This window comes from Notamacropus eugenii, chromosome 4 (genome assembly GCF_028372415.1).
Source record: "Notamacropus eugenii isolate mMacEug1 chromosome 4, mMacEug1.pri_v2, whole genome shotgun sequence".
In the NCBI taxonomy this organism is placed as follows: Eukaryota; Metazoa; Chordata; class Mammalia; order Diprotodontia; family Macropodidae; genus Notamacropus; species Notamacropus eugenii.
Window position 1 is genome coordinate 291,792,721 of NC_092875.1, and position 22,583 is coordinate 291,815,303.

Below are 22,583 nucleotides of genomic sequence, written 5' to 3' on the forward strand. Positions count from 1 at the left end.
ACACTACATAATACTGCTAATAATGTACTCACCATACGAGGGGATTCCATATGGCTGTCCTGGCTGTGGGTATGAGGCATATGCTGTAGCCTGTTGCATTCCTGTGGTAAACTGTGTTTGCCCATATGCAGCCATAGTTTGTGAGGAAGGGGTAGGGAGAATATGTGGGTATGGTCTGCTATTTGTCAGAAATGACAGAAAATAGAAAGCCCATGCATTAGATGGAAACATGCAAGGTCTCTAAGTAACAACTATATCATAACTCTGTTATTTGACATTGAAATAGACTGTATTATACAAGAGAAAAAAATTCTTCTAAACAAGTTAGAGCAAATTCTTACTTTTAGTAAGAAGTAAATACATTAAACTGCCTGAAGAACAAGTTTTGATTTTAAATTATGATTTCACACATGGACCCAATTATGATTTGATTTTAGGTAAAACCTTTCTTATTAAAAATATTTATTAAGAGAAAATACATCTTACTTGGAAGGATATATCTGTGGTGGGGAAAATTGATGTGTTTGTCTTGGGCTGAAGCCACTACTTCCAATTGCTAGAGAGAAGGAAAAAATATGGATAGCAATATGGATATATACATACCTAAAGTAATCCATCTAAAATGTTAACTAAGCATTCCCAAGTCTTCACATGTACAGAACTATATTGTTATTATACTTTCTAAGTGACTGTTAGCAGAACAGAGTGTTAGGTTTTATACACATTCCAAATGTACACAAAACTAACTGCTGCTGGAAATGTAGTAAGAGCAGTGGAAACAAATTGTTGTGAAAAGAACCTAACAGACTATCCAAATTACCATCCAGACCTAGGTAAGAATACATTGATTTTGAAATGGATTACCATTGGAACATTATCTAGTTTCTATCTCTAAAATGTCATTAGATATATACTAGAGGCTCATTTGTCTACAATAACTCAGAAATCATGATAGCTAAGATTCCTTTATATATGCAACTTATATTTCTTATTTCCTATGACACTGTGTTCTTTAATATTTCAGAGAGACACAAATTCCGTGCTTGAATATATTTCAGAATGTGACAATCAGAAACATTCAAACATGATCCAACATCGTTTTAATTTACACATAACTGATTCTATACATTTTTGGAAATGTACTACTTAAAACCAAACATATTTTTTTCCTAGATGGACATCCTAAGGCAGTTGAAACTCAAATTCACCTTTAATCTAGGACCCTTTGGCCAGAAAAAGTTCTAAAATCCTTCTTAATTGAACATCAATTATATTTCCATCTCTGATTATGTTGTTTACATAGTGCAAGAAGCAAAATACTTTCTTTGTAAATGTTATAAATGTTACCACATACACTGTGTGTTTATTGAAGGGCCTTCCCTTTCACATTTTAATCTTTCGTGAAGCTCTCAGTAAAGTCAAGCCTCTTCAACTTAATTTTGGGGGAATTACCAACAGATAGACTGTTACTAAAATAGCTATTAAATTATCAATAGATCGTGTCACTCAGATGAGCTACACAAGACTTTCAAAATGAATATTCTATCCCTTAGCAGAGGACAAAGGAAGAGGAAAGAGGACTTAGAACAAGGACCAATCGGGAGATGAAGTTTGGCTTCATACCTGATCCTGAGAAGCTGTCTAAAGAGCCGTCTGCTGCTGTGGTAGCAATCTCACTGCTGCTCATTGGTTCTGTTTTAACTAGAAAACAGAAATCGTCTATATAATGTGTGTATATCCATGAACACACACACACACACACACACACACACGCACACACGCACACACGCACACACCCTAAACCAGATTCAGCTAAACTAAAAATTACAGAAAACAAACCAAAGGAGAAAGCTAGCCTTCTCTTCTGTTGGTATTTGGGGAAATTACATGCAGTTTTGAGAGAATCAATAATAATGTTAATATTATTCATAAGTAAAAATGAAGTTTTATAAATGTAAAAAAATGATCCCCAGGAAAGGAACCATTGTAAACAACAATTCTTTTAAAAATATTGATCAGCCACACAAGCCCTAATAGAATATCTGCTTTTATTTAAACAAAAAAAAGGACATTTTAATCTTAATGTTATAGATATAATAAATTATTTGGAAGCTAAATGTTTCCTTTTTTAGGGAGACAAATGACATGGAAGCAAAACTATTTTCTATCATTTACATGATTAGGGACAGGAAAGCCTGGTAAGAATATACCAATTGACTACAGATTTCTCAATTATCTGAGGTGATATATTCCTGTGCATCTATGATCTTACTGATGTGAATATTCTCTCCAATGATACACCTCCCAATCTATCCCTGCCTGTCTATCCTGTGCGACTTTACTCCATGTCCTTCCATAAGTTCACCACAAAGGATAGATCCACAGTGTGTTAACTTTTGAATTCTCTTGATCAATCAATCCATCAATCAGTAAGTATTTATTTGGTACTTCTTATATGCTAGGCAACGTGGTACATGTTTTCAAGGGTTGGCAGGGCAGAACCCACAACTGACTGAAGTAACATCAGGAAATATCTTAGCTCTGAAGAGGCTTAGGGATTCTAAGAGTGAAGAACGACAACATTTTTAGGCCCAGGTAACAACCTGTTCAATACCAAGGAGTTAGGAGATAGATAAAAGTCATGATCAACTGCAGATTATCACTTCAAAATTCCTCCTATTCTCTTCTAATATCTTTATCAAGGGGTGGCGTTGACCTCCATGTAGATTATTTTCATAACAATTTTATATAGATGGAAAAACTAAATAATCTTTAGTTATTGATATTTTTCTGTCATTTTGAGGAGCGATAATGTCAGATATATTTTTATGCAATTGGTATCTGTGCCTTGAAAATTGATATCTTGAAAATTGATCCATCAATACTTTCAAATTTGTTGCATTTAATTCAGACCATTTATATTTGGTCTACTCCATATGCCATTCTCATTTTTTAAGCTATTTTCATTTTCCTTATAAGTACAACTGGAATTATGACGTTAGAGGTCAAATGTGTAAGGTGAATCATTCATTAATTGGAATCTTCTTGAAGTTAGGGACTCTTTCTGCCTTTCTATCATTTTTAGCACAGTGACTGGCATATAGTAAGTACTTAATAAATGCATGTTGATTTATCTTTTACTTGTTTATTGTCCTTCCAGTTTATTTCTGCAAACGTGTTTAGGATGAATTTTCTTAGTTAACTGAGAAAATGAAAGTTATCTTAGGCAATTATTGCAAAAACATTAGAAGAAAAAAATACTTAGGCTTGGTATATTATGTGTATTTTTTTATGCTTTGAGAAATTTATCATTTTATCCTTACAGTTATACCTTGCCACATATGCAGATTCTAATCACTTGAAGTCTTTTTATCCTTGACAATTTTAAACCATATTTGTCCATAAATAGATATAGAGGGTTCCTACAATGTTAGAATCCTTTATTTTTCTATTAATATTTTTGAGAACCCAAGAGGTACAATACTACTCCCCATCTATTTTCTATCATTTCTAACCAAATCAAATTATTTTAATTCATGTACATCTTCATCAATGTCCTTTATATCACTGCTTAAACTGAAATTTTTATAGAAAACATTCAGATGTTTGTTTCAGTCATATATCTTCTTCTCTTTTCCCAAACCATGGTGTTTTATTATTGACAGTCAGAAGATAATTGTGTTAAAAAGATGGGTTTCTGTAAAAGTAAGGAGCTTGAAAGTACTGAAAACATTGCACAATTTCTCAAATACAATCCAGGCAATTTCCTCTTATTTAGTTTTGGAAATTTCATTTAAGGGTCTGTCCAAAATATTCACGTGAATAAATTAATTTAATGGAATGACAGTCCACTTGCACACCATAATCTCCGCAATGTGTTTTTCATCCACTTAGTTTTTCTAATGTAAATGATCAGACGATCTCTTTCTCAATACTGTGGATTTCATGCTTGCTAAATTCAGTTAGCATAATAAAATTTGTAAATAGGGACATTTTGGAGACATTTTCCAACAATAATACTATGCCATTATTTCAACTGGATCCTGTGCAGGACGGATTCCATGACACTGGAGATGTCCTAACACCTCACTTGATATCAATATTTACCAAATTTTATCTATAGTCATGTCTATCATGAAGTTTTCAAAAATAATTTTAACGTACATGTGAGAGATATTGTGACTGAGAGTCTTCATGATTTCATTTTATTTTAACAAGTTGAATACCACATATAAAAATGTTTATAATAAACATATCAAGATTTTATATTCTGTAAATGCTTTAGCCAGTTGTCTGATTAAAAATGTAGTCTATTGTAGAAACTTTCTTTGGAAGATATACCCGTTTCTCTTCTCAAGTTTTAAACTGAGAATATGTTAAATTAAATGCCATGTAGAACATGTTCAAAGATATTCTAGAAAGCATAATCAATAACAGAATTATTTGTGATCTTTTGCATTCCTTTGGCTATTTTTGAGATATTAGAAGACTCAATCCTTGAAGGTTTTAAAATGAATGCTTCACTTGCTTATGTGCACTTGCCACTTCTCAACATAGTACATACTTTGGGTAGAGTCCAAATGTGGTGGTTCCACTATTGTTGCCAATGAAAATAAATCACATAAAAATGCTGGCAGACATATTTTATCAGACGCCAGTTTGCTGCCTTCTTCTATTTGCTTCTATGAGCATTTGGGGAATAATTTTATTTAGCTGGATCTCAAACTAATCTCTCCTTAGGCTTCTCTCATCTATTTTTGAAGAAATTTTGTTTTTATTACAAGAAGAATAGGTGTACATATGTATATCATAGAATTTGGGAATTGGAAGGGATCTTAGAAACCATGTTTTCCAGAGCATACACAAAAGGAAACCCCACTATAAAACCAAATATATGGTCATTCAGTCTTCTCTTGAAGACTTCCAAGAAAGAAGGAATGCAACTACTAAAAATAGCCTATTACATTTTAAGTCCATTCTAATCATTAGGAAATTTTTCCTGACATCAAGTTTAGATTTGCTTTTTTTGTAACTCACTCATTTTTTACTGATTGTGCCCTCTGGTGTCAAACAGAACATGTCTGGTTCTTCTTTCATATAACAGATCTTCAAATACTCAGGAAAGCTACCCTATCTCTCTAGAGTCTTCTTTTCTTAAGGTTAAACATCTCTCAAACTATTTTCATAGGATATAGACTCAAGTCCCTTTATCTTGGCTTCTCTCCACTAGAACACTGTATCTAATCAATTTCCTTCTTAAATTGTGGCTACCAGATCCAAACAAAATACTCCAGATGATGCCTGAAAGTGGTACTATCATCCCCTATTTCTGGAAACTATACTTTCCTTAATACAGCTCAATCAATACCACATTCACTTTTTTGGCTGTCACATCCCACTGGTAGCCCATACTGAGTTTGTATTCTACTTTAACTACCCAAACTTTTTCAGACAAATCCTTCCCCATCTTGTAATTGTGAAGTTTATTTTTTTATCCAAATGAAAGCTTTTAAATTGATTCTTATTGAATGTTATCTTATTAGTTCCAATCCATTGCTGCAGTCTGTCATAATGAATGAAATTAAATTAAGTGAATGAATGAAAAGGCAATCATGAAGTCCATACATTCTGCTAAGTACTGGGACTACAAACACAAAAACAAAAAGTCTGCCCTCAAGGAATTATATAGGGGGAGACAACATACATAAGGGAGTGACACCAAGGAAAGGCTCTTTGGTCAGGAATTTTACAGGGATTATGAGTTGACCCATAGGGGAATACACTGACATGTTGCTTCTAGGAAACAACGGCTGTTGATTTAATCATGGTCCTAGAACTAGTGGGGTAGGGAGATGAGGATATACAAACAGGCTGTAAGGACACTCTTAAGAATGTGGATAATACTGGTTGGTCAACAACTCTCTGTTAGCCATTTTTGTTCTATTGTCAGTACAATTCTCCTATAGCCTTTGAACACAGAAGCAATACTGTAGAATTTTATATATGGCACATATATGTGCATATGTCATATAACCATAGAATTTTATTAAACCAATACACAGTTTTAGATGCATAGATTTAGAGCTGGAAGGTAACTTAAAGGCTATCTTGTTCAACAGTTTCACTTTTCCACATGAGGAAACAGGCCCAGAGAAGTTAAGGGACATTTCTAAATCATACATATGAGAAGAGATGGGACTCAGATTCAATTCTCTTTTAGTTAGTTAAGAGAGCAGAAAAACTCTGAATCCTCCCTAACACACTCTAGTGCCCTACTTCCACTGAGTAGCTTTATAGAATTTTACTGAAATCCTCATCATCTAAAAAGCAGTAGAGTTACTACTATCCATGTACTTAAAATGCATGTTTATGTGCAAGTGTACAGAAAGAGAGGAGAGAAGAGAGTGAGAGGAGGGAAGACAGAAAAACAGTGACAGAGAGATGAAAAGAACCTTGATGTGCAAGAGTATATTGAGAAAAATAATATTTTCTGAAATCTGACAAGTCTGAAGAATAAGGTACTTTCATTAAACAAATAATTAAAAGTTTACAAAATTATCTAGAAACAGGAAAATTTTAAAAATAAGAACACAAAATATACATCATGCTAAAACCATATTGAATATAGTCTTTCTCATGGTTTTTGAGTACTAATTTTCTCTTTACTTATCAGGTGGCATGTGATTGCTAATAAAGTTTCTAATAATGTAATATCATATACTGAGACATATTAAAATATGATCTATCTGGAAAGCAGAAGAAATATGAACATAGTTTAACGTGCTTTCTTTCCAAAATCTATGAACTTCCTAAAAATAGAGAAAGTATTCCTTGCTTCATTCCAAGGTGATATCTAGACAACTCTCATAGGGAATTTATTTTTTTTAAACACATAATTACAGCATTTTTTTTCCTAGCTAGAGGTAGAAATAAGTAATAATTGGAACCTTTGGAAATTCTTCTAAGTGAGTAGGCATCACTTATCAATTTACTGTGTGTGCCTTTGTCCAGTCCTAATGCTGTGTTTTTAAGACTACAGTTGTTGCCTCATTTTCAATGTAATGGTTTTCTACAATAGGGCCCTTGCCAAGACAATCAATGGCAGTATTTCTTTCATAAAACAATCATAAGGTTTGAAATGGAAGCATTATAGAGTCAGTGAGGTCTCTCTTTCCCCAGCATCCTCAGTCTGTTACAGACATTAAGAATAAATCAGAATGAAGCTATATATCCCATTTAATTTCTCTCAGCTCTCAATTTCCTTATCTATAAAAGGAGGAGGTTGGATACAACCTAAAGTTCCTTTTTTTTACTCTAAAATTATATGATGATGAATATCATTTTATTATATGAAATCAGAGATGGAAGGGATCTTAGAGGTCAAGCCTCAGTTTCCTCATCTATCAAATAGAAAGAAAAAGCATCTATCTCATGGTGTTATTGTCAAGATGAAATGAAATTATATGCATGAAGCAGTTACTAAACCTTAAAGCAGTACATACATTTTTACTATTTTCATTAATTATTGAAACAGTCCACATGACATCCCTGAGAAATGATCATCTAGTCTTCCATGAACATACCCAGTAATGGGAAGCTAATTAACACCTAAAAAAACCTCACTTTCTATATTTGTTAGAATCTACTACTTATACTGGGCTGAAATCTGTCTCTCTAATTTCTCTCCCATAATTCCTTGTTCTAAACTCTGGAACCACAAGGATAAGCCTAATCTCCTTTTCAGTCCTTGAAGGTCCGTCAATCCCTTTAAATATTTGAAGATAGCTATCAAGTCTCTCATTGGACACATTCCAGTTCATCAATGTCCCATTTAAAATTTGGCTCTAAGAACTGAACATAATAACCAAAGATGGTCTGTGTAGCACAAAGGATAATCAGACTTATGAAAGTAATAATAGCAAGCACTTATATAGTAATTTAAGAAGGACAGCATCTTCTACATGCATTATTTCATTTGGTCCTCACATTGCCCCTCTGAGATTGCTAGGTAGGTATACAGTAGAGCTCTGGATCTAGAGTCAGGATGACCTGAATTCAAATTTAATCTCAGATACTTATTAAGTCACTTAGCTTCTATCTGCTTCAGTTTCAGGGTTGTTGGGGGCTAAAATAACACATTTGTAAAGCACTTGCAAACCTTAAAGTGCTCTATAAATGCTTAGATATTATTATCCCCATCCTACAGGTAAGGAAACTGAGTTTCAAATTGATGTATCATTGTTTACATCACGGTGACTCCTTATCATCCCAGTCTCTGAGTCATGCCCATGGCTATGTATTAGTAAGATTTAGAGGTGAATTTTTGAGTCCAGTTCTCTCCTGATTTTAAGTATAATACTCTTATATATTACACTATATTTCTCAGGCATCTAGGTAACATACTGCTGCTTAGAAGTTAGGCTTGGAGTCAGGCAGACCTGAGGTCAATTTCTGTTTCAGACACTTACTAGCTATGTGGCCCTAGGCAAGTCACTTAATCTTTCTGTTGTTTCTCAACTGACTTCTACTCTTTGTGACCCCATTTAGAATATTCTTGGCACAGATGCTGGAGTGGTTTGTCATTTCCTTTTCCACATCATCTTACAGTTGAGGAAGCTGAGGCAAACAGGGTTAAGTGACTTGTCCATGGTCAAACAGCTAGTAAGTGTCTGGCCAGATTTGAATTCAGGTCTTCTGATCTGAGTCTTTGTGCTCTATTCACTGCACCACCTAGGTACCTGATCTTTCTATGTGTCAGTTCTTATTCTGTAAAATGGTGCCCCTACCTCCCATAGCTGTTTTGAAGATCAAATGAAGTAACACATGTAAAGTGATCTATAAATGACAGCTATTGTTATTATTAATCTCCTTGTCTTGGACAGTATGCTTGTCTTAATACAGCATAAGGAAAGAGAAAGGGAATTAATTTATAAAGTACCTACAATTTGCCAGGTACTAAACTAAGTGCTTCACAAACATTGATCATTTCATTTGATCCTCACAACAATCCTGAGAGTTAGGGATTCCCATCTTACAGTTAAAACTGAGGCAGACAGAAGTTAAATGGTTTGCCCAGGGTCACACAGGTAGTATCTGAGACCAGATTTGATCTCAGATTCTCCTGATTCCAGGCCTTGCATTCTAACCATTGCTCTACCAGCTACTCTATAAAATCAAATATCTTCTTTCTGGCAGCTGCATAGCACTTCAGTTTTATATTGAGTATAGTCACCTAAATCCATGATGCTCTTTCCACATAAGTTGCTATTTAGCCATATCCCCCCAGACTGTATTTGTTCAGTTGATTCTTATAACCCAAGTTCCATTCAAATTTCATCTAATTAGATTTTACTCATTGTTTCAACTAGTCAACATCTTCTTAGATTTCTTTGAGTCCTCAAGCATCTAATCACCTGACCTATTGGCAAATCCTCTCACCATGTGAAATCCACAAATTTGGTTAACATGCCATCAGACCTCACCCAACTCACTGATGTTAACATTAATTCAAAAAGGAGTGAGAATACAGGCATGTAATACATTACAAGAAATCCCTTCTAGTCTGACTTTTTGTATTCAATTCTCTTTTTGTTAATTAATACTCTTTGGGTAAAGTCATTTAACCAGTTACAAATACACTCCACCAAAATCCAATCACACAGTCCACACATCTCCATCTAGTCCAAAAGAATGTGAAAAACAATCACATTCCTTAATGAAATCCAGATATACTCTTTCCACAAGTTATCCTGATTTACCTGTCTAGTAAACCTGTCAACTGAAGCCATGCTTACTATTCGTGACCATTTTCCAATTTCTAGGTGCTGACATGTCATCCATTTAATAATTAGTTCTAGAATTTTGTCAAAGATAGACCTTTAGTTTCCCAAGCCTCCTTTTATTCTACTCACTTTTTAAAAATTAGGATGACATCTGGCTACCCCTGGTCTTCTGATATCAATCTTGTTCTACCCAGTCTCTTTAAAAAATTATTGAAAGAGGCTCAAGAATTGCAACTTCAAATTCTTTCTTTACTCTGGGGTATAATTTTTTTTTTAATGGGAGACTTAAACTTACGTAGTGTAGCTAAGAACCTCCCTAATTATCTCCTCAGCCAATGACAATTTTCTACTTGATTTAAGGAAGATATTATAAAGCAGTAGCTTGTTGCTAGAAGTTTATAGGTGATAAAACATATAGTATATAATTTGTAAAGGATATTAGAAGGTACCAGGGAAGTTTTAAGAGCACTTCTAATTTGAAGAGCTAGTGATTCTAAAAAACTGTGATATAGAAGTTTCACAGAACTTTAGGTCTTGTATTGGCTCAAATCACCCAACGCCATTCTTCTCCATCATATCTCCTAAATCCCTTCTTACTCTTCTCCATATAACTAGCCTATTAGAATGTAAAATCTACTCTAAGTGAGTGACCCCTCAAATACTCATTAAAGCTTAGGCAAAATACAGTGGTAAAGAACACTTTTTGTTCAGATCATAAGGTCTTTCTTTTGCTTATTTCATTATATCTTTATATTCCTTCCCTCATAGAGACACACAATACGACATTAGTCACTATCATACAATAAAATATATGTATAAACATACATACATATAAATTAAAACTTCATTTGCTAAATGTTTACATTGTTCATCAAAGGACTACGCCCAAGAATGGGAAATAAAAAAGGTAAAAAATGTGATGCAACCTGTACATGAGAAACTTACATTCTACTGAGAACAGAGCACATATGTGTTTTCAGTGTTTTGCTATCACAAAAAGTGATATGATGACTATTTTGGTATATATGGGTATATATATATATATATATATATATATATATATATGTGTATGTGTGTGTGTGTGCGTGTGTGTGTGTGTGTGTATTTCATCTTTGATTTCGTGGTGTATGTTGCCTAGCAGTAAGATCTCTCACCAAAGTGCATGACTAACAGGAATAAGAGTGAATCTTTTCACACAATTCTAAATTTTTTCCAGAATGGTTGAAGTAATTCACAATTCTACCAACAGTGTGTTAATAAGTCTGTCTTTTTGAAGTCCCCTGACATTCATTATTGATGTCTTTTTTCATCTTTGTCATCTTGGCAATGTGACAAATATGATTTGAAATCTGAATTGTTTACTTTTTTATTATTGATTTGGAGTCTGTTTTGATATAGTTGTTGATAAATTGCAAGTTGCTCTTTTGAAAACTTGGTCGTTCATATCTATTCTGGGTTATTATCTCTTGAGAATTAGCTTTTGGTCACACATCTCCCTCAATTCCAGATACATGTACCTTGGATATCAGGCTTGAATCAGAGCTATTAATGAAAAAAAGTTCTGACTTATAGTTTCTTAATACAACTCTGTTTACAAAAAATATTTTTAGGAGGCGGAGCCAAGATGGCGGAGTAGAAAGACGCACATACACATAGCTCCTAACCCACAACCCATAGAACAACTACAAAGAAGTAACTCACGGCAAATTCTGTACCCAGAGGCCACAGAACATTGGAGCGAGGGAGATTTCTGTTCCAGAGAGACCTGCAAACCTCTCTCAAAAAGTCCTTCACGCTGCGGACTGGGCGCCAGGACTGGGAGCTGAGTACAGCCCTGCCGCGGCCGCTCCGTGGCACTGAGAGGAACAGACCCGAGGAGGCTTCAGGGACGGGATCTCCAGTGGCCGCACAAGTCCCTCCACCCACAGGTGACGGGGGTCGGTGAGAGAGTCTCTTTGGCGGGTCGAGGGGGATGTGGGGTGCCCCTATGGCTCGGGCCCCCTCGGGAGACAGAAGCTGAGGGGCGGCAGCAGACCGGGGCTCTCCAAGCAGGCAGGAGCCTGGATCCATTGTTGAAGGTCTGTACATAAACTCCCTGAGGGAACTGAGCCTGAGAGGCGGCCTTGCCCCAACCTGAGCATCTGAACTTAATCTCACACTGAATAGCAGCCCTGCCCCCGCCAAAAGCCCTGAGGCTGGAAGCAGCATTTGAATCTCAGACCCCAAACGCTGGCTGGGAGGATCAGGAGGCGAGGTGGGTGTGAGGAAAATATTCAGAGGTCAAGTCACTGGCTGGGAAAATGCCCAGAAAAGGGAAAAGAAATAAGATTATAGAAGGTTACTTTCCTGGTGAACAGGCATTTCCTCCCTTCCTTTCTAATGAGGAAGAACAATGCTTACCATCAGGCAAAGACACAGAAATCAAGGCTTCTGTGTCCCAGCCCACCCAATGGGCTCAGGCCATGGAAGAGCTCAAAAAGAATTTTGAAAATCAAGTTAGAGAGGTGGAGGAAAAGCTGGGAAGAGAAATGAGAGACATGAAGTCAAAGCATGAACAGCACATCAGCTCCCTGCTAAAGGAGACCCAAAAAAATGTTGAAGAAAATAACACCTTGAAAACTAGCCTAACTCAATTGGCAAAAGAGGTTCAAAAAGCCGATGAGGAGAAGAAGGCTTTCAAAAGCAGAATTAGCCAAATGGAAAAGGAGATTCAAAAGCTCACTGAAGAAAATAGTTCTTTCAAAATTAGAATGGCACAGATGCAGGCTAAGGACTTTATGAGAAAGCAAGAAATCAAAGAACAAAGCCAGAAGAATGGAAAAATGGAAGATAATGTGAAATATCTCATTGGAAAAACAACTGACCTGGAAAATAGATCCAGGAGAGACAATTTAAAAATTATAGGACTACCTGAAAGTCATGATCAAAAGAAGAGCCTAGACATCATCTTTCATGAAATTATCAAGGAAAATAAAAAATATTTTTAGTTTTATGTGATTTTTTTAATCAACTTTTTACTATCACATCTATTCTTTTAGTTAAGAATTCTTCCGTTATCCATAGCTGTAAAGGTACACAGGTAGCCTTTCAGAAATGAGGTTTTTAGTACATTGGTTTACTTGGAAGCTAGATGGGTGGAGTTGCCAGCTGGATTACAGGGGATTAAGGAATAAGTCAACTATGAAGATATAAATGCAGTGAGTAAACTATGTGCTTGTGTAGAATTTAAAAGTGAAAAGGAAGAGAGATATAGGTTTGGATTGATGGGAAGGCCCAACTTATTACTATTCTCATGGGTGGCTGGATTTGAGTGGAGAAATCATCACTGGGAAATGAGAAGATGAGCTTAGAGGCCTTAATGTTTAAAGGGCTGTATACAGGAGTACTGAGGTCACTGAGGGTTAGGTCAGTTGTTAAAGTGGAAAGGAAGTTTGAGAGCAAAGCATGAAACTTTTTGGAGATAAAAGAGTTTGACCTATATATGACCAATATATACATGACCAATAGTCAATATACATGATCATTGACATGATCATCTCCACCTCAATGTTCTGTTAGTATTTCAACAATAATTTGAATAGAATTATATAAATGGATGAAGTAATTGGGGTAGGGGGAGGAAATGAAAGTGACAGTGAAATTGAAAATATCTGCTGATTTTTCCTCCTGGTGCTGTGAATTTGTGTGTGTTAGTTGGGGGTGGGGTAGAGGGATGTAGGGGAGGAGTGCTAGCTCTCCATTTCTGACTCACCCTCTGGCTTGCTTCATTTCCACATTGACTGTCTGGCCCACTGTGGAGGACTCCACCCTGAAGTTGAAGCAATGATTGATGAGTCTCTGTCTAAAACCTTCAAATCCTGAGAAGGCCAAGATATCTTACTCACTTTTCACCACCAGCCTACTGCCCAGCTTGCCTCTCTACCATCATTGTGCTGCCTGGTCCCTGAGACAGTCTTTCCCTTACCCCACTGTCCATCTTCCCTTTATAGTTTTTGTTTCCCATGTTTGAATGTAAACTCTTTGAGAATAAGGTTTCGCTTTCTTGTTTTTGTATTCCCATCACTAATTACAGTGCCTAGTAAACAGCAAGCACTTAATAAATGCTCTGTCACTCATTCATCCATTCACATAACTGTCATCTACTTTATCCTGGGTGGCAAAGCTTACTAGCACTGTGACCTCAGGCAAATCACTTCTCCTGTTTACCAAAGTTTCTTCAACTGTAAAAGGATGGTAATAATAGCACCTACCTCCCAGAGTTGTTGTGAGGATCAAATGAGAGAATTTTTTAAGTACTTAGCACAGTGCCTGGTACAAAGTAGGTGTGCATGTTAAATTAATAAATGTTTATTCATCTTCCCTTGTTGTAAGGAACAAGAGATTATCTGTAAAACACTTAGCACAGTGTTTGACACATAGTAGGTACTTAATAAACACTTCCTTCTATGTCTACTTCCAGGTGGGCTTTAAATGAATTTAGCTAATTTTAGTTAATTAAATTTAATAAGATTTCACATATAAATATCATGATATATAACATATTTTTAAATATGTGACATATCCCAATATTCCAAATCTAGCCTTTTAGATCTCCAAGCCTCCAGACACTTCCTTCTCCAGTCCATCCTCTACACCAGTGGTGTTAAATTCAAATATATAAGTATCTCTATGAGCCACATATTGACTTTGAAAATCACATTTCTCTATCTCTGTCTCTTTCTGTATCTCTGTCTGTCTGTCTCTCATATATGTGCATATGTTTGTATAATTATTATTAATACATCAACACATTAAAATTAGATAGAAACTACATTTTAATCTGCTTTGGGCCAAATTTAGGAGTGTTCTGGGTTGCATGTTTGATACCTCTGCTCTACACAGCTACTGAGCTTATGCAGTATTTCTAAAGTCCATGTCTGATATGTTTGACTTGCTCAAGAAGCTTTGATAAAACACAAACTCCTCTTTTTTGGTATTTTAAGACCTTCACAGTCTGGCTCTAGTCTATCTTTCCAGTAATGGCTGATGGCCACAGAAGCTTCCTGTTGGCCATAGAAGCTTCCTTTTTCTCTCTTATGTTTTGGCTTTGGATTTCACTCATCTCCTTTTATTACCTTTCCTTTTGTGATTTTTTTTATTCTCTTTCCCCTAACTGATCCAGGGCTGATCTCATAAGTGGCATTCTCTGGTCTCAGTCAGAAACTCTGTCTTTTTTTTTTTCCTCCAGGAGCTACCATCTGTCTCTAGGGATGTCTTCTAATGAATGTCCAGAACCACCTTAGTATTATTTTCCTTTTAAAAGTAGATAAATCTTACTTTTGTTCTTTGTGCACAAAGCCAAACATTTATATGACATCGTAGAAAAATGCTGAACTTGGAAATCAGAAGATCTGGATTCAAATCCCAGTTTTGATACTTATTTGATCTGTGACCTCAAACAAGTCACTCTACCTATCTGAAACTCAGCTGCAAACTGGTAAAAAAAAAAAGGGGGGGGAGGAATCACACTTACTATACTTTTTCCTTCCACACTCATAGCTTCAACCAAAAGATTCTCTTTATTCCATTTTCTTTCTCTTTTCTGACTAGTGGTCAAAAGCTTTAAGAAAACTGAAACAATGGAATTGATACTACTGATTCCTTACAGAGCAAAATATGAGAGAAACCAGGATCTGTAGCAACATGTAAGGGCAGTAGAAAGGATATTTACTACGTAAATCAATCCTTACAGTGTGCAAAAGAGAGTAAATGGGAAGGACTATCCAACTTAGAAGACAAAGAAACTTCTATTTCATGTAAAATGGTAGAGTAGAGGGCACAATGGATTTGTAGTCAGAAGGCTGAAATATACCCATTGCTGCTTGCTACCTATATGACTATGGAGAAGTTATAGTCATTCTACCTTGGTGTTTTCATATGTAAAATGAGAGATTTTGATTAGCTAATCTCTTAAGGTCTCTCATAACTCTAGCTCCTATGATCCATTAGAACATGATGCCTTTCCTAATTCCATCGTCCTCTTTCCCTACGTCCCCATCCCCTTTACCCTTACCCTAGCCATAGAAACAATTCTCAGAGGCTGGAGAATCTCCTTTTTCCACTGCCTGGCTTGTGGAGGAGATAAGGACAGCAGTCTCAGATCCTACTGTGGGTGTGGGGGTAATGGTGGAGTCATTCATGGAATCCCACCTTGGAATTTCAGTCATTTTTCCTTGTGACCTATATCCAAGCAGTTGTCAAGTCCTGTCAGTTCTATCTAGAACCACACAATGTTCCAGCTGGAAGGGTCCTCAAAGGTTAAGTTCAACTCTTTCAATTTACAGAAGAGGAAATTAAGACCTAGCAAAACTGAGTTGCTCAAGATCACACATATGTAATTAATTACCAGAGCCAGGAACTGACACTCCAAATCCAGCATTTTCTTCAATATGTCCTCTTTTATAGTCCTCTAAGAAATCTCCCTTCTCACCTTGCAGACAACTACAGGTCTCCTTTACTGTACCACTTTCCTGCACTATTTCCAATAACTTCTTGATCATCCTGACTTTAATCTCTGACAACTACAACCCATACTTCATATTGCTGCTACGTTAATTTTTCACATGAACAGATCCAATTATGTCCCTCTTATTAAGGCTAGATTACTAGATTGCTTCTCCAGTCAGATCTCATGCTACTCTCCTCCACATAGTCCCTTATCTTCCAGTAGAAAATGTTCTTTCCCTCCTAGGATCACATACAGAAATTTGGTCTTTTAGTACTCTAATTGACTTTACATATTCTATTTTTGATTCACAGATAACCTCATCTTCTACTTTGCTGGGGAGATTGGGGCCATTCATGAGAAGCACCCTCATTCAACTCTTCCATATCTCAAAACCTCTCTACCCACACCCTAATCCTAATCCTCTTTCCCTCCAGTCTTGGATGGTGACATTGCCCTTCTCTTTACAAAGATTAAGTCCCTTTCCCTCTTGCTATCCATGCCTTTCATCTAATTCCTTCAGTATCCCTTGGAAACTTGGATAAATAGATCATTGCTTCACCTTCTTCTGCTTCTCTGTTGGTTCGTTCCTTTCTGCCTACAAACATGATCAGGTCTTATTCATCCCATAAGACCTTTTCCCTGACAAGCTCTTAAGTTGTTGCTTTCTATTGCTCCTCTCTTCCCTGCTAAATTCTTTGGATAATAGTTTATACTTCCTGCCTTCACTTGCTTACTACCCACTCAAAGAATAAATCAATCTCAGAGATGAAAAGGACCCGGAGTCCAACTCATATCTGAACAGAGAGGCAACATGGCATAGTGGATAGAGTGCTGAACTTGGAATCAGAAAGACTTGAATTTATATCCTATCACTGACACATACTAGCTATGTGACCATGGACAAGTTGCTTAACCTCTTAAGACTCAGTTTCCTCATCTGTAAAAAGGGGACTGTTGAATGATGTTCTAAATTCATGAGCCTAGAAGTATTCCTACAACTTCTTGAAATTCTTCAGTTATGTGAATCCATTGCTTTATAGGCAGTTGGGTTGACTCAAATTATTAAGGAACTGCTTTCTTTTCTCCTACTTCTTTGTAACTTCTACCCATTAATCCTATTTCTGTCTTCTAGAGCTAAGCAGAATAAGTTTCATGTTTCTTCTTCATGACAGGACTATCCTTTTGTAACTGCCAAATACAATGTGTTTTTTTCCCCCTCACTTTTTATCCTGCCTGATCTTCTGTAACATGTTTCTTTGGCAATCACTTTATCCTTCTTGATATTCTCTCCACTCTTGACTTTCAATATATTGCTATCTCCTTGTTCTCCTAGCTTACCTCTCAAATATCTAACACAGACATGTTTGAAATGCAGTAATGAAACAGAGTGTGTTTCATTATGGTGCTTGCCTAAGCAATTTTTGGGGGGTAATTTTTAAGGTAAAAATTTGGTGAATGCTCAGTCAAAAAGTACATTATTTTTATTCACCAAACAAAAGAAATCAAAACAATTAAACTTAATTTTAAATTTAGCAATTAAACCTTACTTTATAATATATAAATTTTAAAAGTGAAACACAAAACTGCTTTTTGAACATTGAGGTATGCCTGAGCACAATCTATTTCTGTATCTCGCTATAGTCATTAAATTCTAGCCTCCCCAAATCTTTGTCTTTAGTGTTCCCTTCTCACTATAAACTCACCATCAGAACTTCAATTATCCCCTCTGTGAAGACGATATCCAAATTTACATATCTAGTCTCCATTTCACTCTAGACTACAGTCGCACATTGCCAAGTACCTGCTTAACATCTCTACCTGGATGTCTTTCAGGTGATTTCATCCCTCTCTCTCCTGGGTTCAGTCAATGTCTCTACACTGATGACTTTCAAATTTATGTATTTACCTCTAATTTTGATTCTCACCTCTCCACCATTCTTTACATCCAATAAATTGTCAAGTATTGCCAATTCTGTCTACAATCTCTCTCACATTTGCTCTCATTTATCCACTCAAACAATTGCTACCCTAATTAAGGGCAGATCTGATACAGATTGTTGGAATAGCATTCAACATGGTCTCTGCCTCTTTTCTCTTCCCTATGCAATATATTTTTGGTTCAATTATTCTAAGACATTGATCTAATAGTATCACTTCCTGCTCAAAAACGCTTGGGGACTCCTTATCATTGATATGGTAAAATACCACCTATTCTTTGACTTCATCCTGACTTCATGAATTTTGTAGGCCATCCATCCACCATGTGTGGAATACATTCACTCACTACCAACTAAAAACTCTTCTCTTCCTTTCTGGCTCAGATCAAGCGCACATCTTCCAGAACAGAAATCTGATCTCTTCCCACTCACTCCCAACTAAGAAGGGCTCCTTTCCTCTTCAAATTCTTAGTACCTTGCCTGAAGCTCTCCTTTATTGTAATCATGTTCTATCATGGATCATATTTATATGTCTATATTATAATCTGGGTGTTGGCAAATGTTTAACAACTGGACTCTGGGGAAAAAAAATCTTTCTACATACTTTTAAATTTAATCTGCATCTTAAAGTCTAGTCAATCAATCAAACAATAAATCAAGCCTTGCTTTATAGCAAAGGCTGATTTTCAAGGTGTCAATGCTCACAATGAAAATTTAATAATCAGCTCTTGCAAGGTGGTTATAGCTAACTCCATCAAGCACCTGATTATCACTTTGCCCCAGAACCCTGAAAATAAAGTAAGAAAGGAATTTTTAGCTGGCAAAAGTTACAATTATCCGTGACAACTATTTTGTGTTCCTTTACTTTTTTACCTTTTTTCTCTTTTTGCTGCTCTCTATATGAACAGTAATTTTTACTAGAGAGGCATTTTAGAGATGAGGAAACTGAGAATAGAGAATTCATTCGGTTTGTCACGTACATAGCTAAGATTTTATCCAAGATCTTCTGACTCCATTTCCAGTACTCTGTCCACTATACCACTTTAATACTAGTCGTACACCAAACTCAGTTATTTGGAACTCAAAACATAATTTCCAATTGAAACATTATTAATGGTGATTTGGATTTTGGCCTGTTTTGCAAAATTCTTCTTTACTCGAAACATAGCTGAAATAATACTATTCTGGACTAACGACCACCCTATGTTTCCACAGAAATTCACTTAAGCATATCCTGTATAAAGAGCATTCTTCTAAGTTTTAGAAGTGGTAAGAAGATATGACATGCTCGCTGCCCATATGGTGTTTACAAATAACAGGATTCAATTAAGTAGACATGTAGTAAGTACCTAATAGGTACAAAGCACACAGTTAGGCTCTACATATATAGAGATAACCGAGAACATATACCCTGCTCAATGGAGTTTACAATTTGGTATGTTCCCCCCTCCCCCCACCCATGCTTAGAATACATTCCCTTCTTTCTTACCTCCTCATTTCAAAATCATTAACTTCAAGTCTCCATTCATCTCATGAATTATCATCTACAGTTTAATGATTCTCTTAGTTATTTCCCTCTTCCTCAAATTTATATATATATATATATATATAAAATATATGTATATAGCACATATATAACACACACACATACACACACACACACAATTGTTTGTATATACTATCTTCAAAGGATAATGCAAGTTCCCTACAGATGGGGACTGTTTTTTCCTGTGATCTTTATATTGTCAGAGCTTAGCCTTCTTGAATGGCTTCAGGACTAGAATATTCAAAGTAATTTCCAATTTCTAGGCTTGAATGTTTAAATGAGATTCTAAAAGAGGTATGGTGATACTTTGGAAAGACTGTTCTATTTATTATCCTTTAATGAAATTTCTACATACCGTCATTTAAAATGACTATATCAGTCAAAAACCAGGCATGCCCAAGGGCCTTCTATTATAAAGAAAGTGCATATTTTATTTACATTAAAATAACATTAGGAGCATATAAAAATATACACAAAAGTGGAAAATTCTTATTTCTAGAGTTTCTATTAATTCAGTTGGCTGAATTTAGGAAGGAAAAGATATAAACAACTTTATAACCATATTTTAGATTTTAAAATACGAGTTTAGTGGTGAATATCCTCAGGATAAAAATGTTCAGTGGTTACCCATATTGAGAGTCCACAAATCTCCAGATACAGCACTACGTCATATTTAGCATCATTTCTAGTACCACAACAAAGTAGAAAGGAACGGATTTATCTCAGAACTTTACAGAAAATAACCAGGAGATTGCCAGAAATAAAGCAATGTCTCTTAAATGACAACGAAATAAGGACGATTTTAAGACTTTTTAAATTTCTTTTTCAGAAACATTTCCTATACTTGTATATTAAATATTCTAAAACAATAATTCAAAACTATTGACTGGAAAACACGTGACAAGTTCTAGATCATTGTAGGCATTAGTAACAGATCACCAAAATGACAAAGGGGAAGAAGGAAACACCAAAAAATACTAAAATCCAAAATGAAGACATAAAGGTATCTTTAAACAGTGGGATAAGTATTAACCAGATGATGCAAACTTGAGGTGACATTTCTACTGAAGTGTCACAGGGGTCTATCCTGTACCTTGTGCTGTTCAATCACGTGTGTGTTCATCCTTTGTTGCTGAAGAAGACCATGCCATCAGAAAAATAATGACATGACTTGCATTTGACTTTGTTTTGAGTGAGGAAGGGCATAGGAGTCATGGGAATGAAGTCATAAAATTAATGCTTGTCAAATTTGCAGGTGACAAGTAGCAAAGACATGTTGGATGACAGCTGAAATAAGGAAAATAAAACCTCAACAGTATAGAACTATGGGGCAAAGTTAACAAGATGAAGACATAAAAAGAAATGTACGGTTCTTGGCTTGGATTTTCAAAAGGAAATTTTACAAGGATAGGATGGGGAAAGATGTATAGTGAATGCATCCTTTATATAATTAATCATCTAGTTCATAATTCATTCAACAAGCATACTTTACTACATGGCAAAGTCTTTGTAAAAACATTTGTGCATTCCCCAATTGATAAATGGTCAAAGGATATGAACAGGTAGTTTTCAGAGGAAGAAATCAAAACTATCTATACTCATATGAAAAAATGCTCTAAATCACTATTGATTAGAGAGACGCAAATCAAAACAACTCTGAGATACATCCTCACACCTCTCAGATTGGCTAACATGACAAAACAGGAAAATGATAAATGTTGGAGAAAATGTGGGAGAGTTGGAACACTAATCCATTGTTGGTGGAGCTGTGAGCTGATCCAACCATTCCGGAGAGCAATTTGGAACTATGCCCAAAGGGCTACAAAAATGTGCATAACCTTTCACCCAGCAATATCACTTCTAGGACTGTATCCCCAAGAGATCATAAAAATGGGAAAGGGTGCCACATGTACAAAGATATTTACAGCAGCTCTCTTTGTAGTGGCCAAAAACTGGAAATCAAGGGGATGCCCATCAATTGGGGAATGACTGAATAAATTCTGGTATATTAATGTAATGGAATACTATTGTGCTATAAGAAATGATGAACAGGAAGACTTCAGAGAGGCCTGGGAAGATTTATATGATCTGATGCTGAGCAAAAGGAGCAGAACCAGGAACAGTAACCACAGTGTGTGAGGATTTTTTCTAGTAGACTTAGAACTTCATTGCAATGCAAGGACTTAAAATATTCCCAATGGTCTCTTAAGGCAAAATGCCTTCCACATCCAGAGAAAGATCTATGGAATTCAATTGCAGAATGTAACAGATCATTTTCTTTTGTAATACGTTTTGGTTTGTTATATGATTTCTCCCATTCATTTTAATTCTTCTATGCAACATGGCTAAGGTGAAAATGTATTTAATAGGAATGTGCATGTAGAACCTATATAAAACTGTATGACATCAGGGGAGGGAGGAGGGAAAGAGCAGAAGAGAAGGGGAAAAATCTAAATTATATGGAAGTGATTGTAGAACACTGAAAACAAATAAAATAATAATAATAATAAAATTAAAAAATAATAAATAAATTAGGAAGGTTGAAATACAGCATTTCCGCTATCACAGAAATTCATTTAGTTCAGTAACTGGGATTAAAGAAAGAACATGAGTTCTAATCGGATAATGTAAAAGTAAATGAAATAAATCGTTTAATAAAAGTGCATGCCTTAAAAGGAAAAAAAAATTTGTGGGTTTTAGTGGGATCAATAAGAGTCAATACTGCAATAAGTCAAAAAAGATAATGAGATAAATACACTAATTAGATGCATTCTGATGAAGATAAAATCATTTCTCAGTTTATGAAGGATTAGAGGAGCTATTTAAGGATT

At 35.6% G+C, this 22,583-nt stretch overlaps 1 protein-coding gene across 8 annotated transcripts in view; it reads right to left on the reverse strand.

Moving 5' to 3' along the window:
• EYA1 (EYA transcriptional coactivator and phosphatase 1) overlaps window positions 1-22,583 on the reverse strand; it is a 377,709-nt gene that overhangs the window by 117,848 nt on the left and 237,278 nt on the right. For 5 of the 8 annotated variants that reach the window (XM_072604857.1, XM_072604858.1, XM_072604854.1 and 2 more), the window contains 3 exons: window positions 1,624-1,701; window positions 487-556; window positions 33-178 (listed from right to left, as the gene is read on the reverse strand). In XM_072604857.1, the coding sequence (XP_072460958.1) occupies window positions 33-178; window positions 487-556; window positions 1,624-1,701 (294 nt within the window). The remainder of the gene's footprint in view (window positions 1-32; window positions 179-486; window positions 557-1,623; window positions 1,702-22,583) is intronic. The other 3 variants (XM_072604859.1, XM_072604856.1, XM_072604855.1) reach the window with 1 other exon arrangement.